Source organism: Carettochelys insculpta, chromosome 6 (assembly GCF_033958435.1).
Source record: "Carettochelys insculpta isolate YL-2023 chromosome 6, ASM3395843v1, whole genome shotgun sequence".
NCBI classification, from domain to species: domain Eukaryota; kingdom Metazoa; phylum Chordata; order Testudines; family Carettochelyidae; genus Carettochelys; species Carettochelys insculpta.
This window is the reverse complement of record NC_134142.1, coordinates 124,676,553-124,693,695: the sequence shown is the minus strand read 5'-3', so window position 1 is coordinate 124,693,695 and position 17,143 is coordinate 124,676,553. Positions and strand designations below refer to the sequence as shown.

The window sequence follows — 17,143 nt, the reverse complement described above, 5'->3', positions numbered from 1 at the left end:
TAAACCCCCCTGCCCCATGGCCTCAACCTGCCACAGCCCTAACCCTCACCCCCCCGCCCGCCTGCCCCATGGATCCAACCTGCCACTGGGTTTTAACCCTCCCTCCCGCTCATGGCCCCAAACTGCCCCCCAGCTTTTAACCCTCCCCAGCGCCCCCCAAACCCAAGGTTCATTTACCTTTCCAAAGCAGCTGCCACTCCGTTGCTGAGTTAGGAGCACTTGGACTGAATCAGAGACTTTCACATGTATTTTAATGGGAATTTAGTGTCCCTCTTACGAGTTTTGCCTACGAGCAGGAAGTTGGGATGTAGCGATGGATGAGGGTGTTTGATGATACCCTGGTTTCAGCTGGGGACTGGAATGTGTAGCAAAGGAAGAGCTGCGAGTGGGGAGACCAGGACTCATGCAGAGACGCATTGGAAGGGATCGGTCAGAAGGGGTCAAGCTGGGGGGTGGAGGGCAGAGGAGCCTGTGACATGACCCTAGAGCACGCACCACTCAGAACCAGGGACAGAACCCACAAGTCCTGAGTTTCAGTAGTTCTCTGCTGTCGGCCAGTACCGATGAGGGCCCTCACTCGCTGGTACTGCCTGGTCCCCACGCAGGATGACAACCTAATACTGCTCTCAGTTACGCGGTTCACTGAACCGGCGGAGGCGTGCGCCTGGGATCTGGACATTCAAGTCCTGCAGGTGAGATGCGGGGGTGCCAATATGAAGTCACACAAGGGAACTGCTTTTGTTTTTCAGTTTATTGTTTTAACCAAGGCAACTGCACATGGTTTTTAACGTGACAGGAACTGTCTGGTGGCAGAAGCAAGCCCTGGGAAGTTACAAAAGAGCAGGAGCAAAATGAACAGCGCCTTGTTATGGAATTAAAGACTCTCGCCATGCAGAGGGCTGGCCTCTATTCCATGTTAAAGACCTCTCGGATGCTCTGCAAAGCCTGCTCCTTGGTTATTTTCTTCCACTCCGGGGGCAGATCGGCAGGCTCTGCAGAGTACTCACTGGCAAATTGGCGACTGAACTTTCTGAATATGTACTTCCAATAATCAGAGGCCCCAATGCTGGGGTCTGGCTGGATGCGCCAGGTGGGGTAGAAGTGGCGATAATCTTTGTAGGGATGCCATTGGAAGGCTGTGTGCCGGTTTCTAAAGCGCATAGAAGAAACCACATCAGAGGAGCACAGAGAATACACTAGCCTGTTACTTGTCAGATTCCTGTATCTCCCCAGCCCTTGAGGCCGATGCACGGATGCAAAATGCTCCTTGTGGTCGCTGCCTCCAGCTTCACAGGGGACTTTGCAGAATGGGCACTGCTTGCCACAGCCAAACACGCGCAGGAAGATCTCATCCTGGGGCTTGAACTGGAGTTGTGGGAACACCGTCTCACGGCTCAGCTCTGCCCGCTTTGAGAGGACACCTTCTTCCAGCTGGCGGAGGAAGCTCTGAATGTTGGCTGAGAACTGCCCCACGCTGGCCGTGTTCCTGAAGAGGATCACCTCCAAACTGTCCTTGGAGATGACCAGCTCCTTGCGCAGAGCTTGGCAAAGACGGTCCAAGAACTCAGAGATGGTGAGGGCAGCTTTGCATTCAGAGCTCTCCAGTGCATGCTGGATTTTCTTCATGATTGTGGCTAGAACTGCTCTCTCAAGCTCCTCCAACCTCTCGTTCTCAAAGTAGTGATCGAACAGGCGTGTCTGGATCCAGGACTTGACAAACTCTTCATAACCATTGATGTATTTCACATAGTTAGCAAAGTTCTTCTCCTCCAGCAGTTTCTTTTGCACAGTGAACTGGAAGAAGCTCCGGCTCCCATACTCAATGGACTCTCCACTGCTGAGAAAATCATCCACGATCTCAATCCCCAGTCTCTTCTGCATGTATTCCCAGAGGGCAGGTTTCAGGCATCGGTCACAGAAATCAAAAGCTCTCTTCTGGCAGGCATCCTTCTCATAGTAAAGGTCTCTGAAGGTGGAGAAATATTGAGGTCTGAGCTCCTCCAGGCGGCGCTGGGGGTCGTTCTTCTTGAGAAAATCTTCGTGCATCTTCTGGAAGGCACCAGCAGCCTCCCCCAGGATATGAAGCTTCAAATCGACTTCGAAGGAAGCACTCGTGTACGTCTTCCCAGTGGCCTTCTGCTGGAGCCTTTCATTGATCATCCACAGCAGTTCCTGGCAGTAAGTCTGGTCATAATCCCCACCAGAATGGACCTTCTGTCCAATGTATCTCCTACATTCCTCCACCAGGGTCTTGGCAAACTCTTCTGCGTCACGCCAATATTCCTGAGTTACAAGCTCCAGGGGCACTCTGTACCAAGACAAGTCCAGATATTCCTTCTTCATGCAAAAGGGTTTGCTTTGATAGGTCAGCAAGTTTTGGGCTTTACGGAGCATCTGACTGACCAAACTCCCTCTGTTCTCCAGGTCCTTGCACAGCTGGTAGCGGATGTTTTTGTGGATTTGGCGTAAGGGTAAGCTCTCCAGTGGCAGCTCTGCGATGGTTTCCTTCCACATCTTGTCAAACTCCCTTTCCAGTTCCTTTTGCTTTAGCTCTTTCTCCCTCTCCCTGCAGTCCCGCAAGAGCCCATCCACTTTCCTTTCGATGGTTTTCACATACTGGGCTTGCAGATGGTCTATCTTGCTCCGACCTTTCTGGATACGAATAGCCTCTTCAGATTTGCACAGCAGATAGTTCTCCAGTTCGTGTCGGAGAATTGTTGTGCTCCGGAGAAAGTCTTCTCTGTATTTCTCTACCAGGTGCAGGTTCCCAGCTCCACTCTCAAAGTAACTCTGTAGGTTCTGCAGCATTTTCTGCTCCCCATCATGCAGCATCTGGTGGACTTCCAGCTTTAGCCTCTCAAACGTGCCTGGACCCAGATCGTCCAGGGATTGGTTCTGGATGGTGGTTTCTGCTTTGGACATCCAGAGGTGCATCTCCTTGCGGAAATCCCACTCCCACTCTGCATACTTCACAGACAGCTGGGTATAGGCCTCGGCCACGAGGCTGTTTCTAAAACTGAAGATGAAGTTCTCATGTTTCACGGCATTCCAGAGGCTCCCCATCCACTCAATGAACTGGGGAATGTCCTTGGAAGATCTGCACAGAGATCGGTTCCTCATGAATCCAAAGAGATATTTCTTCAGCTCAGTCACACTCTCACTGTATCCCATATTCACTGAGGCCATAGGGGGAACCCCATGCCACAGCCCAGGGATGTACCAGCTGTGCTTCTCCGGGTCATAGTCCATGATGTCAGAAAATGTCACCTCCCTACTTTGCTTTTCCATCCTCGCGGCCGCTTTGGTCATTTCATTGAGCTGCTCCAGGAGATGTTTCCTGTCCCTCATGTTTTGGTCATGCGCAGACACATCACTGATGTTCTGATGCACGAACTGGCAGTTGGGTTTGTGCCCGATTTCCTCCATTCGGAGGAAGGCATGGACCACGATTTGCAGAACATCCTTCATTTCAGTGGCGTTCTCCATGGCCATGTTAACGATGGTGATGTCGCTCAGTCCAATCACCAGGGTGGCCAGTTCGTTGTCGTGTTCGTAACTATCCTCCAACGTGGCCAGCTCAGGGGCTTTCAGACCTTCTGTGTCTATCACCAGGATAAAATCACAGCCCAACTCCTGCTGAAAGTTCTCTGCCACTTTGATGAGTGTCATGAAGGCTCCTCGCGTACATCGGCCGCTGCTCACTGCAAACTGTAGCCCGAACATGGTGTTGAGGAGGGTGGATTTCCCTGTGCTCTGCACTCCCAGCACAGTTATAACCACCATTCTGGACCTTCCCCCCAGCTTGGCGTGGAGCTCAGTCAGAACATCCGTCACCCACTGCAGGGGGATGTTGGATGCATCCCCATCTATCAACTCCATGGGAAACCCTTCCAGCATCAGGTCAGCGGTTATGCCTGGGAGATGGATGAACTGTCTGGGCTGATTCCCCATCTTCTGTTCTTTCACCATCGAGCATTCGGCCTCATAAAATTGTCCCAACTCGCGCATGAAGTGCTCCACCCCTAGGGAGCTGGCCGAAATTAATTCATCCAGTTCTGCCAGCCGCTGCGCATCATCACCTAGAGTGTGACATTGGTCTTTGTACTCCGCCCGCAGCCTGGAGAGGTTCCCCCTGGCGATGCCGTCCAGGTGGAACTTCATCCATGTCAGGAAGTAATGTTTCTCAGCTGGAGGCAGTTGTCCTATCCCACTAATAAATTTAAGCATCCCGTCGGTGAGGTCACATTGATTCTGCTGCCTGCGAAGCTCCAACCACCTCTCTCTCAGCTGGGATCTGTAGTCTTCCGGAGGGACATCCCGTTGGCCTTTCATCCGGCACAGCTCTTTCTCCACTTTAGCCAGGCTCTTCCACAGATCCCCTTGGAGCCTCAGCATTTTCCTCTTGTACCTGGCCACATCCTGTATGTCTGCAGTGATTGCTTCAGCATGCTCCAGGGCAGTCTGACACGCTCCATTATCTTCGTCCACCTGGACCCCCAGCTCCCGCGCCATCACAGCCATGTCACCGATGCACGTGCTCTTGGGAGAGGAGCTGATAAGGCCCCGTAGGGTGGATCGGAGCTTTTTCACCAACTCTGTGCTGTTGTCGCTATTCTGTTTCACTAGAAGCTGCGATTTGTTCATATCCAGCAGCAGCGCTAACTTATTGAGGTAGGGCAGCGTTTCTTTGGCTTTCTGGCCCTGACTGTTAAGGATGAAGTAGTATTTGCGGGCTGATCCCTGCAGAGAAGATAGCAGCGCGTGTTCTTTCTCAGCGACGCTCTCTGTTAATATGAACACTGCTGAGGAAATCTCTGTCAAAAAGCTGAACTGCAGCCAGTGCGACTCCATATCTCCTCGCAGATTTGTAACTGCAACAGGCTCTGGGAAAAGATCTGAATTCTCCCTCCCAGCAGGGAAATACCAGGCAATCTCGACCAGCCCCTCTGCCATTTCCCGAGGGATGTTCCCAGACTCCATGTCCCGATGGACGAAGAAATCGTGATGCTGCTGGGAGGGGCTGAGAACCTCGTTGAGGAGTTTGGACTTGGAGAGGCTGCAGCTCCCCAGCCGCACAAAGGAAACGGTCGGCACTTTGGTGAGCACCAGGCTCTCCTCCCTGAACCCTCTGCTCTCTGCCAGGGAGTGCGGCCTCCACTTCTTCACAATGTCCCTCATGGCCCACAGCATTAGGGTGCACCTGGGGGTGTCGAGGGCGGGCAGCAGCAGAGGCAGGGCAAACTGGCACATGGACATTTTGGACAGGAGCTCCTGCTGTAGGAAACCGTCTGAGCAAAGCAGAACGGCACAGAGAACATCCAGGGGGTGGAGAGAAACCCTAGAGTCATCTTCCCTCAGAGAGAAGACATCCCCTCCTATCCCACCCTCCTCATCCTTACTCGTGTCCTCATCCGACGTCTCCTGTCCGAGGCTCGTGCTTCTGGCTGTCCCATTCAGGGCCATGAGCTTTCTCAGGAAGTGCCAAGGTAAACCTACCAAGTCCAGTCCAGTCCAGTCCTTCAGGCTTTCCGAGCTGATTTCCAGGAGATCTCGCAGCCTCAGCTTTCCATTTTGGAAATTCTCGAGTCTCAGCTTGGACAGGACGGTCTCCACGGCTCCTTTTTTCCCTGCAGGGGGAAACAGAGACATCACCCACCCCACCTGGCAACACAGCTCAGGGCCGCTTGCACCGTGGCCGTGGCAACAGTTACAGACCACAGTGGTGATTCCTCGTGCATAGGGAAATGGCCCTCCGCCAGGAGCCGAGGTCAGGGTGTGAATGCAGGGACAGACGCCGGCCTCTCCCAAACGCCGTCTCGTTTCAACTCAAGTGAAGGGATGAACCCAACCGACCTTTCACCCCCGCTCTGTCTCAGCTAACTCTGAGGGTGCTTCGTTTCATCTAGATCCCCTCGCTTCTGCGGCTGGGGGTCCCACACTGAGGCGAAGATGGTGTGACCCCGGCGTGGGGTAAGCGCCTGGCCTAGCAGTTACAGCGCAGTGAGAAGGCCCAGGCAGATGCACGGCCAGGAGGCCAGTCAGGGACTGGAGCGATGGGTTCAGAGGCAGGCAGGGTTTGAGTGGAAGGGCTGGTCAGGGAGCAGATCCGGCACAGCTATGGACGAGGAACGCCCTGAGTAGCCACTGTGCTGCTGCTGTAGCTAGCTGGCTTAAACAGGGACTTATGGGTCCTTCTGTCCTGCCAGGGAGTACAGTCAGCCAGGCCTTGTCTACACGACTGCAGTGAGTCCATCTAAGGAACACTCCTCCCGTCATGTGAATAACACAAGTGAAACGGACATAGCTTAGGTCAACCTACAAGGGCGTCCACCCTGCCCCATGGCAACGGGAAACGCTCTCCCGCAGGCTTCCCTTACTCTCTTTGGGAAGCTGGCGTGTCAGAGCTGGTCGGAGAGCGCTCTGCCATCGATTTAGCTTGTCTTCCTTAGGCCTAATAAAATCAACACCGCTGGGTCCGGCACTGCAGTGCTGATTTGGGCAGGTTTCTCGGGCCCAGCTGAGCTCATCGGGTTGTGAGGCAACCATTCTGGGAACCAGCTGGGTCCTTCCCAGTGGGCCCGTCTTCATTGCCGTTAGCTCAGAAATAGTGAATTTCCCCCCACAGAGCTTTCATTCATGGAGGAGTAGGGGGGGACAGTTTCCAAATCAAGGGCGGAAACACCCAGCATTTAAAAATCTCAGAATCTGCCACAAAAGGGACCTTCCATTCCCCAGGCAGCCCGACGGGTTGTATTTCTAAAACAATTTCACAGACGGACAATACACAGGAGCAGTTAGGAGCAGAGATGGAGACGTTGAATGGAAGAAGCCTGGGAAGAAGTGGAGGGACCTTCCTGACTTCCTCAGGGGCCAATTCAGGCTAGGGTGACTTGGATTTGGAGAGGACCTTAGGGTGTGGTGGGGGGACGTTATCTGGGCTCTACCTCCATGAACTTTGTTGGGAGATATCTCTGGATCCTCAGTTCCACTCCTGTCCGTGGATGCAGAATCGTCTGGCCTCTCGGTTCCACTGCTCTCCACCAACATGGCAACTTCCGGAGTCTGAGGTCTGCTCTCCGCCACGACCGCATCCGAGTCTGGAGTCCCTCCATCTAAGGACCCAGAAAAGAAGCCTGCTCAGATGCCCTAGACTAGCGTGTCTCAACTTTTCCAGGCCACTGTATCCCGCTCAAGTGCCTGATTTGTCCAATGACTTGCATACGATATGAAATATAAAAATACAAAAAAACGCCCCGGTGCGCTCTTACTGAGAAAAGGCCGCTTCTCTCGGTTTTACCATGTCGTCGTCATAAAACGCACTGGTGGGAATATAAATGTTGTACTTACGTTTCCATGTGGTCCTTGAAAGTGTTTTCCACTTGTGAGCCTTTTCCGAAGCCCGTGTCACAGGAACTGGGGCTGAAGCATCTAACATATCTTTATGGGGCCCCCATGGCATGGTGCCCCAGGCTCCTTTGACGCCCCCTCATGCCAGCCTACGCATATTGTCTCCCGAAACCCCTCCCAGCATCCCTTGCAGGCTGCAACACCTCTTCCCACACCCCCAGTTGAGACGCTGATCTAGAGGGCTTGTGTATCTCCCAGAATTTTTGCTATAAAAGTGACGGAACAGGAGTGTATTGACTGATCACAGACTGACTATGAGTCATCACCGTGATGCAATCCTGGAAGAAGCTAACACAGTCCTAGGAGGTATTTCCATGAGAGACAGGGAGGCGTCACTGCCATTATACAGGACACTGGTGAGATCTTACCTGGAAAACTCTGCAATTTCTGGTCTTCCATGTTTTAAGGAAGATAAATTCAATTGGAACAGATGCAGAGAGCAGCTACTGGGGTGATCTGAAGAATGGAAAACCTACCTTTAGAGAGGAGAGTTAAAGCTCTTGGCTTGTTTAACCTAGAAGTTATATTATATATTAAGTATACTATTATATTATATTATATTAGATTGTTAAGTATATTAAGGGTGTACTGTTTAAGGCATGTGCCAATATCCACAAGAACAAAAGTGATATAAACTGTCCATCCGCAAGTTAAGGTGTGAGTACCAGTGGCCAATGTCTCCAGGAGCTGGTGGTGGGACACTAGATGGGGAGGTTTCTGAGTTACCACAGAGAATTGTTACCCAGTTTTCTACCTGATGGTCTCACCCACATGGCCAGGATCTAACCGATCATCCTATTTGTGGTCCAGAAGCAATTTTCCCTCAGTCAGATTGGCCAAGAGCCTACCTGCAAAATTCCATTTTGCTGCAGCAGCCTTTCCTTCTTCTCCACAGCTGGGGCTACTTCCAGATCCTACCAACCAACACAAGAGAGAGTCTCTTAGGCTCGCATCAGAAGGAAGGTGGGATATTATAAATCTGAACCACAGACTATGTCCAATCGGGGTTTTTGAGAGGTGGCCTTCAAAAGTCTTGCTCTGTCTCTTGAAACCCTTTACCTGGATACCCTGAGTTCTACCTTAGCCCCTTCTAAAATAGAGGTGGAACCAAACTTGTAGCTGGAGCTGCTGAAATTGAGCTCCAAGTACTGGGACTCGTGGCTGATTTAACCTGCTAATCTGTGTAGTTCCAAAGAGCCAAGGGCACCTCTCTTCATCCCCCTGGATGTCCCCTAGTGACTGTTTCCATAAATCCACAAGCACCTTCTGCCCTTGCAAAGGAGCGAAATACACAAGAACTAGACTGCTCCTACACCTGACATCTAGCACAGCTTTCCTCCTGCCCCTGTCTATCCACCCCCAAGGAGAATCGGCCTGGGATCCTGTGCTTGGCGCAGGACAGCCCATAAATACTTAAGCACTGTCCTTACACGGGCCACTCTAGAGACCCGACCTGTACCTGCATCATCCGCTCTCTCCGAGGGCTCAGCAGCTGCAGGTATCTCTGAGGATTCAGCACCTTCTGGACTCTCTGGATCATTCTTGTTGGAGGGTGAAGCAGTTTCTGGGTTTTCTGGTCTGTCCCTCATTGTGCACTTGGCAGAATTTGGTGTCACTAGACCATTACCAGAAGACAATACATCTGGCTTCTCGAGTTCTTCCGGCTTCTCTGCATCATTCTTCTCTGAGGACATGGCATCTTCTGGCTCCTGTGGACCAACGTTCCCTGAGAACGGGCAAGTGGCTGGACTCCCTAGCTCATTTTCCTTGTGCAGCACAGCGCTTTCTGGGGTTTCTAGCTCATCCTTCCCTGAAGTCAAAGCAGCCCCAAGATGCTCTCGTCCATTCTTCTGGGAGGACGTGCCACCTTCTGGGTTCTCGGCATCGTTTGTCTGAGTTACACACCCTGCAAAGGGAAAACAAAGAGACGCCCTCAAAGTGTCTCGCAGATTTCTCCACAGTTCTGGGCACCTCCCTGCCTGGGAGAAAAGGGGGTGTGTTTCCATGCCCAGCTGAGCCCTTAGCTGCTCCCCTGCAGGAGCAGGTGCTGCCCCAGGTTCCAGTTAGCTCCGGAGTAAGGGAAAAGGGTAAAAACAGAAATCCTGGCAAAAGGGTGTTATGCGGGAGGGAGGGTGGTTGTTGGGGGACGGGGCTCAGAACAGATGAATTGGGGGCTAAATCCTCATGGTTCCAGGAATGTTACCGACATACTGAGGTTGAGCTGTTTGCAACGCCTCATGAAGAGCCCGAGATACCACCCTGTGGGTCCTGCTTCCTGCCTGCACCCGCCCCGCTCTCGCCCCCTGCTCTCTTCCTGCCCCCGTCTCCAATCGCCAGTCGCTGGGCAACGTCCCCTGCTAAACGCCGAAGGGCCTGAGGAAGCCTCAACTCACCCCGTGCCGGGGGCTGCAAGTCAGACAGGAAGTCTGGGAAGAGGCTCTGCAGACACTGCAGGAACAGCTCACAGCCGCACTCCCCCTTCCTCTGGATCTTGATCAGCAGCCGTCGGATCCGCTCCCGGGGCTCCGGGAGCTTCTCCAGGGCCTCGTACTCCTCCTCGGAGACTATCCCCAGCGAGGCCACTTCATCCAGGACAGAGTCGGGGGTCGTGAGCAGGAGGGCGATGAGTCGCTCCCGTCCCCGGCGGATCGTCTCAAAGGCCATCGGGCTCAGCTCCCTGGGGCTGGGCCAGGGACAGGGAGAGAAACGACGGCAGGTCGTGTTTGCAACTCCTCCCAAACCACCCACAACTCACTCACTGGAGCACAGCAGCCCCTAGCGCCTGGTGGGGGCATTGGGACTAGCCCTGCCTGAGGAGGGAGAACGCTCCCGGATTGCCCCCCCCCGCCTCGCCCCCCCCAGCACAGCGCCCCCAGCTGGGCCCTGCCCCTCCCCCCAGCACAGCGCCCCCTGCTGGGCCCTGCCCCTCCCCACAGCACAGCGCCCCCTGCTGGGACCTGCCCCCCCCGCAGCACAGCGCCCCCTGCTGGGCCCTGCCCCCCCCGCAGCACAGCGCCCCCTGCTGGGCCCTGCCCCTCCCTGCAGCACAGCGCCCCCTGCTGGGCCCTGCCCCCTCCCCCCGCAGCACAGCGCCCCCTGCTGGGCCCTGCCCCCCCCCCCGCAGCACAGCGCCCCCTGCTGGGCCCTGCCCCCCCCCGCAGCACAGCGCCCCCTGCTGGGCCCTGCCCCCCCCGCAGCACAGTGCCCCCTGCTGGGCCCTGCCCCTCCCTGCAGCACAGCGCCCCCTGCTGGGCCCTGCCCCCCCCCCAGCACAGTGCCACCTGCTGGGCCCTGCCCCTCCCTGCAGCACAGCGCCCCCTGCTGGGCCCTGCCCCCCCCCCCCGCAGCACAGCGCCCCCTGCTGGGCCCTGCCCCACCCCCCCGCAGCACAGCGCCCTCTCCTGGGCCCTGCCCCACGCCCAGCACAGCGCCCCCTGCTGGGCCCTGCCCCCCCCACAGCACAGTGCCCCCTGCTGGGCCCTGCCCCACCTAGCACAGTGCCCCTCCTGGGCCCTGCCCCTGCCCCCTCCCCCCCCGCAGCACAGCGCCCCTGGCTGGGCCCTGCCCCACCCACAGCACAGCGCCTCATAGCCCCACATGGGCCCAGCGCTGATTCCCGGCGGTGGGCGACCCTACTAAGCCCGCGCCCCCCGCACCGCCTTGGGGTGCCCCTAACATGGGAGGAGGGTCCCAGGCCGGCGTAGCCCCCCCCCTTCCCTCCCCACCCCCCGAGCTCGCCCCCGCTCTTACCCCAGAGCCCCGCAGCCCAGCGGGCACTGCTGGATGGCGCTCACAGCCCAGGGGACGGCGCCGCCCCTTCCCCGCAACTGCGGCTGCCGGCGCGCCGAGAAAAAGAAACTGAAAGCAGGACGGGGCGTCGGCTGGAGCCGCTGATTTGCCCCGTGCTTTCTGGGGCGGCCAGCGCCCGGGCTGGGAGCGGCCCTGCGGGGAGGGCGGGTCGGAGCCCCGCGGCAGGGCTGGGGGCTGAGGCTGGGAGGGATTTTGCTGCAGGGGGTGGGGATTTGCTGGGGGACACTCAGGCCCTGCCTAGGGCCTCCTGGCTGGGGAGCTGCTGGTGACTTTGGTGGGGTGCTGGGGTTCAGCCAGGCCCTGGGCGGCTCCCCGGCCCGAGCAGGGCCATTTGGTAAGGCGGGGTGGTGGGAATTCGCTGTTGAGTGGCCTCACTTCCCGCAAAGCCGAGTTAGCGCTGCCCCCTGGGGCGGCCAAACATCCCTGCTGCCCAGGCCACAAACGTGCAAATACGGGACGGGGAGACATGGGGCCGAGCCACCAAGCCCCGGAGCCGGGAAGGAGGCGGCAGCCCCAAGATTGCTGTGGGAGCCCTGGAGAATCCCCCAGCCCGCGCCCTGGGAAAGCGGCAGGGACCTGGCAGCCGCCTGCAGTCCCCGCAGGCCTGGGGAAGTGACTCCCGCCAGGAGCTGTGCCTGCACAGGGGCCCCAAACGGGACAACTCATCCTTTTAACAAATAAGTTGGGATGCCTTTTTGGCACCTCAAATACAGGACCGTCCCGCCCAACACGGGATGGATGGTCACCCTCCTGCTGCAGCAGTGCATTGTGGGACGCTATCCCATAGTTCCCTCAGTCCCTCTTTCTGTGCCCTGCCCCCAGGCCCTATTGTACCCCCCACTGCCGGCAACGCTCACCCTGCTGGCTGCTTCCCAGGGCCCTGCAGCCTGGGGAAGCGGGAAACCGACCAGTGCTGGCGTGTGGCAGCCGGGAGCCAGGTGCAGCAGGGCCAGGCAGCCTCTGGAGGCTGAGGACTTTGATTCCAAGGCATGGCGCTTCCACACCGGCCTTCACTCGAACGGCTGAGTTCGAACTCGACGCTGCACCCACCTGGTTCCACTGATATTCGGCTATCGAGCTTGGTGCCCCCTCAATCGAGCTAATGGTATTGACAGGCTGTGTCTACACTGGTCCAAATCGTCGAAAGAGCCATGCTCATGGCTCTTTTGAAGATTACTCATGAGGCGCTGAATTGAACATTCAGCGCCTCATTAGCATTAGGACGCTTCCGGCCGCAGCGCTTCGAAAGCGCCGCCTTTGAACGCCCGCGGCTCGGCACGGCTGCAGGGTTCCTTTTCGAAAGGACCCCCTCACGTTTCGAAATCCCCTGTGCCGTTTGCTGAAATCCCCTTATTCTGCTCCTTTTCGAAAAGGACCCCCGTGTAGCCACGCGTGTTCGAAGCGCCACAGCCGAAACTGTCCTAATGCTAATGAGGTGCTGAATAGTCAATTCAGCACCTCATTAGTAATCTTCAAAATGGCCGTTGGCATGGCTCTTTCGAAGGTCTGTGCCCGTGTAGACACACCCATAGAGTAGATGTAGCCCACCAGTGCTGGTCTTTCCTCCTTGGCTCTGGCTCTGGAGCTGGGGGGCTGCAGGGGCTGATGGGCTTTTCTTTCTTTCTGGGGGCCTTCGGCTGTGAGTGTTTTGTTGCGGAGTTTCTCACCCAGGGGTACATGTACTCTTGGGGTTACGTCAGTGTCTTCCAGGGGGCCAGCTACTCATCTAGACATTTGCCTAGTTTTACAGAAGGCTGTATAAAACCACCAGTACAGTCTAAATGTTCCTTCAGTGACTTGTTTTTACTGCTTCCTGTGCCTCACGCTGAAGTGGAGGCACAACATTTCCAGTTCGTTTCTTTCACAATAAGGTGGCAGAAAGTCAGCACGTTTTCAGCCGTAGTTGGCCATGATAGTTGGGATGGGTTCAGGGGTCCCCGAGCGCTGCACCCTGGCCACAGGCAGGAGTGATTCTCACACAGATGGTAGAACAGGAAGTTTATTAGGCATCAGGGGTCCAGTTTCTCACAGAGGTATCAGTACAGCTGGCAGAGACAGTCATTCCAACCCGTCCTGGGGAGAGGAGCCCAAGGGGTGCCCCTCTGGGGTGTAGTTTCCCCCCTCGCCAGGCTGGCTGCCTTCCAACTCTCTCTTCCCCCAGCTTCCAACTGCCGCCTCCGAATCAAACCAGCTCGGCTCCTCCTTCCTCTTTGTTCAGGGCAGAGGTGTTACCTGCCAGCCTAAGTTAGAGCCCCAGGGTCATCCTTAGCTGCTGGGAGCTGCTCTGTTTGTCTCACACACATCCAGCCTGAGTCTCACACATGCACTCCCCCCACTCCAACACAATAGTCTTGCATGATTTTATAAGTACAAGTAGCAGAGAGGTGGCTGTGTTAGTTTGTATCTCCGAGAACAACAAGAAGTCCTGTGGCGCCTTATAGACTAACGGATATTTTGGAGCATCAGCTTTGGTGAGCAAAGACCTGCTTCATCAGATGCATGAGTGGGGGGTTGGTTTCAGAGGGATATTTAAGGACCGGACTCTTTAAATTTATTTATAAGTAGAGAGGACCTAAAAAAAAAAAAAAAAGCAATAAAAACTGATAAATCAAATCGGATTGAAGGAATTTGTCAGTTTTTATTGTGATTCCTTTTTTGGTCCTCTGTACTTATAAATGTCAGCCTGTATTGGAAATGACACTGATCTCAGGAGGTGGGTCTGTCCCACGAAAGCTCGTCACTGAATAAATCATTTTGTTAGTCTTTTAAAGTGCTCCATTTCTGTGGCTTTGTTTTGTTGGAGCACAGACTAACCCGACGACCTCTCTGTTCCCGTAGTAAACACGTATCACTTTACAAATCATTGTGGGTGCTCTGCTCTTAAAACAGGGGCTACCAAAAGTACAGTTTGACGTTATTCATTGAGGACCGTCTCGTATTCACATGCATTGCTACTCGTGAAGTACTGAGGTTTTTACTGAATTGAAAAACATGGCTCTCCTTGCTGTTTTGGTTGCAGACCCCTGGTCTGGACCATCCCTGTTGGATATTTATCTAACCTGTTCTTAAATATCTCAACGATGGAGTTTCCACAATCTCTCTAGGCAATTTAGTCCAGTGGTTTATCTGCCCTAATGATTAGGAAGCTTTTCCTAATGGCCAACCTAATCTCCCTTGCTGCAGTTTAAGCCCCTTGGTCCTTGTCCTATCATCACAGGCCAAGGAGAATAATTTTTCTCCCTCCTCCTTGTAACGCCCTCTCTCTGCCCCCTCCAATTCCCTGTCTGACGAAGTGGGTCGTTGCCCACGAAAACTTGTGCTCCAAAATATGTTAGTCTACAAGGTGCCCCAGGACTTCTTGTTGTTCTCGAAGATGCAGACGAACACGGCTCCCTCTCTGCTACCGATCAAGGGGGCTCAGCATAACACCTCTTTCCCTCCACTGTTCTGTGCTGGGTGGTGGGGGGCTGGGGGACATGCACAGAGCAGCTGTGGCCTCCCGGGTGGAGTGGAACCAGATGCAGCTGTGTTTCAAGTAGCACCCCTGTTGTGCCCCCTGCACCAGATTTCAGTGGGATGTTGCAGGACCGCTGGTGGTCATCATGCCAGTTGGTGCATCCCAGGTCTCCAAGCAGGCATGGCTGGTGTCGGTGACCCGGACAGACCTAAAGAGGCAGATACATTGGAGGGGAGAGATCGGCTCCAGAGTGACCTGGATAAATGGAGGATTGGGCCAAAAGAAATCTGATGCGGTTCAACAAGGAGAGGTGTAGAGTCCTGCACCTGGGGTGGAAGAATCCCAAGAATTGTTACAGGCTGGGGACTGACTGGCTCAGCAGCAGTGCAGCAGAAAAGGACGTAGGAATTATGGTGGATGAAAGGCTGGATATGGTTTGTTTTCTTGGATATGAGTCAACAGTGTGCCCTGGTAGCCAAGAAGGCTAATGGCATACTGGGGTGCATTAGGAGGAGCATTTCGAGCAGATCTAGAGAAGAGGTTGTTCCCCTCTATTTGTCACTGGTAAGGCCATGTCTGGAATATTGCATCCAGTGCTGGGCCCCCCAGTATAGAAAGGATGTGGATTTGCTGGAGCAGGTTCAGCGGAGGGCAACAAAAATGGTTAAGGGGCTGAAGCACCTGACCTATCAGCAGAGGCGGAGGGATTTGGACTTATTTAGTTGTCAGAAGAGAAGACTGAGGGGCGATTTGATAGCAGCCTTCAACTTCTTTAAGGGGAGCTCTAAAAAGGATGGAGAGAACCTTTCTCACTGGTGACCAATGGTAGAACAAGGAGCAATGGTCTGAAGTTGAAGAGGGGGAGGTGTAGGTTGGATATTAGGAAAATCTACTTTCCCAGGAGGGTGGTGAAGCACTGGAATTCGTTGCCTAGAGAGGTGGTGGAAGCTCCATCCCTAGAGGTTTTTAAGTCCCGGCTTGACAAAGCCCTGGCTCGGATGATTTAGTTGGGGTTGGTCCTGCTTGAAGCAGGGGGCTGAACTCAATGACCTCCTGAGGTCCCTCCCAGCCCTAAGAGTCTATGATTCTATGGCAGTGCACGTTGCCCTAGCAGATTGGGCTGTTTTGGTTCCAGATGGCACAGGTCTGGATCTCCCTCTTGTCAGAGAAGGGCTTGTTGTAGGCGATAGCTCCTCCACCAGGGGCCTCTTTTATTTGTACCATCCACATGCAGAATAAATTTTGTCCTGTGCGCCAAGGCCTGCACATAGAAACACACCCTGCTGGCTGTGGGCCTCTGCTAATCAGCTGGGCAGCAGCTGAATCCAGATTCTTCTGGTCAGTTGCAGGGGAGGGCAGGTGGGGGGCAATTCCTTCCTACCCCCTGCAGGTGGGGCCCAAAGCATGAGGCTGGATTATGGTTATGGCCCGAGTGCAGAGCTGTGCCATGAGCACGTGGCTATGCACAGAGCCATTAGCCCAATAGTCCCAGCCTCCTCCACACCGCCCAGGCCCAGTCTTGTGGTGGGAAGATTCCTGCAAAGTTTATGGAGCTCAGAGCAGTAAGGGGGGGGGGGGCTGGGCTGTAAGACAGAGGGGTTGGGGGGGGGTGCTCAGTAGGGGATGGCATGGGGACTCAATAGGGAGCGTTGTATTGCAAGGAGCAGGCAGGGGCCCAGCAGGAGGCGCTGTGCTGCGTTGGGTTGGGGGGCAGGGCCCAGCAGGGGGCGCTGTGCTGCAGGGAGTGGCAGGGCCCAGCAGGGGACACTGTGCTGCAGGGGTCTGGGCAGGGCCCAGCAGGGGGCGCTGTGCTGCAGGGAGGGGCAGTGCCCAGCAGGGGGCGCTGTGCTGCAGGGGGTGGGGTGGGGCCCAGCAGGGGGCACTGTGCTGAAGGGAGGGGGCAGTGCCCAGCAGGGGGTGCTGTGCTGCAGGGGTCTGGGCAGGGCCCAGCAGGGGGCGCTGTGTTGCAGGGGGTGGGGCAGGGCCCAGCAGGGGGCGCTGTGCTGCAGGGGGTGGGGCAGGGCCCAGCAGGGGGCGCTGTGCTGCAGGGAGGGGCCGGGCCCAGCAGGATGACTGCATTGTAAGCAGCAAGGCGGGAGGCTGGATATCGGGGTGACAGACACATGAACTCTTACGCATTTAAACTCCGGACTGAGGCGCGAAGCTGCATTCTGTGAATGATGTTTTTTATTGTTATTTTAACACCATTGCGAAGCTCAGCCGGTGCTGGGATTAGCAGCGTTCTGCTCCTGCAAAGCCATTGGAACACTCAAGAGCTTTGTGCTACCCTCAGGTGGAGCACGCAAACAAAGACAAACAAACCCAAATTGCGGTTGGTGCTGGGGCACTCCCAGGTCACTGTGTCTTGACTATCAGCCGCTTGAGGCAGCCGTCACCTCTGGTGTGCCGGAAACAAAGCCAGGACCCCGATCTCGGCCAGGGTCTGTGCCCCGCATGACAGGGCCCCTC

General features: G+C 55.4%; 1 protein-coding gene across 1 annotated transcript; it reads right to left on the bottom strand.

The window, feature by feature from the left end:
- Positions 1-483: 483 nt before the first annotated feature.
- On the bottom strand, positions 484-11,215 carry LOC142014973 (interferon-induced very large GTPase 1-like). The gene is made up of 6 exons (XM_074998303.1): positions 11,158-11,215; positions 9,801-10,090; positions 8,867-9,313; positions 8,256-8,321; positions 6,945-7,112; positions 484-5,627 (listed from the first exon to the last, which is right to left on the bottom strand). The coding sequence occupies exons 2-6, from the start codon at positions 10,069-10,071 to the stop codon at positions 907-909; spliced, it is 5,673 nt and encodes a 1,890-aa protein (XP_074854404.1). The 5' UTR covers positions 10,072-10,090; positions 11,158-11,215; the 3' UTR covers positions 484-906.
- Between the last annotated feature and the right edge of the window lie 5,928 nt (positions 11,216-17,143).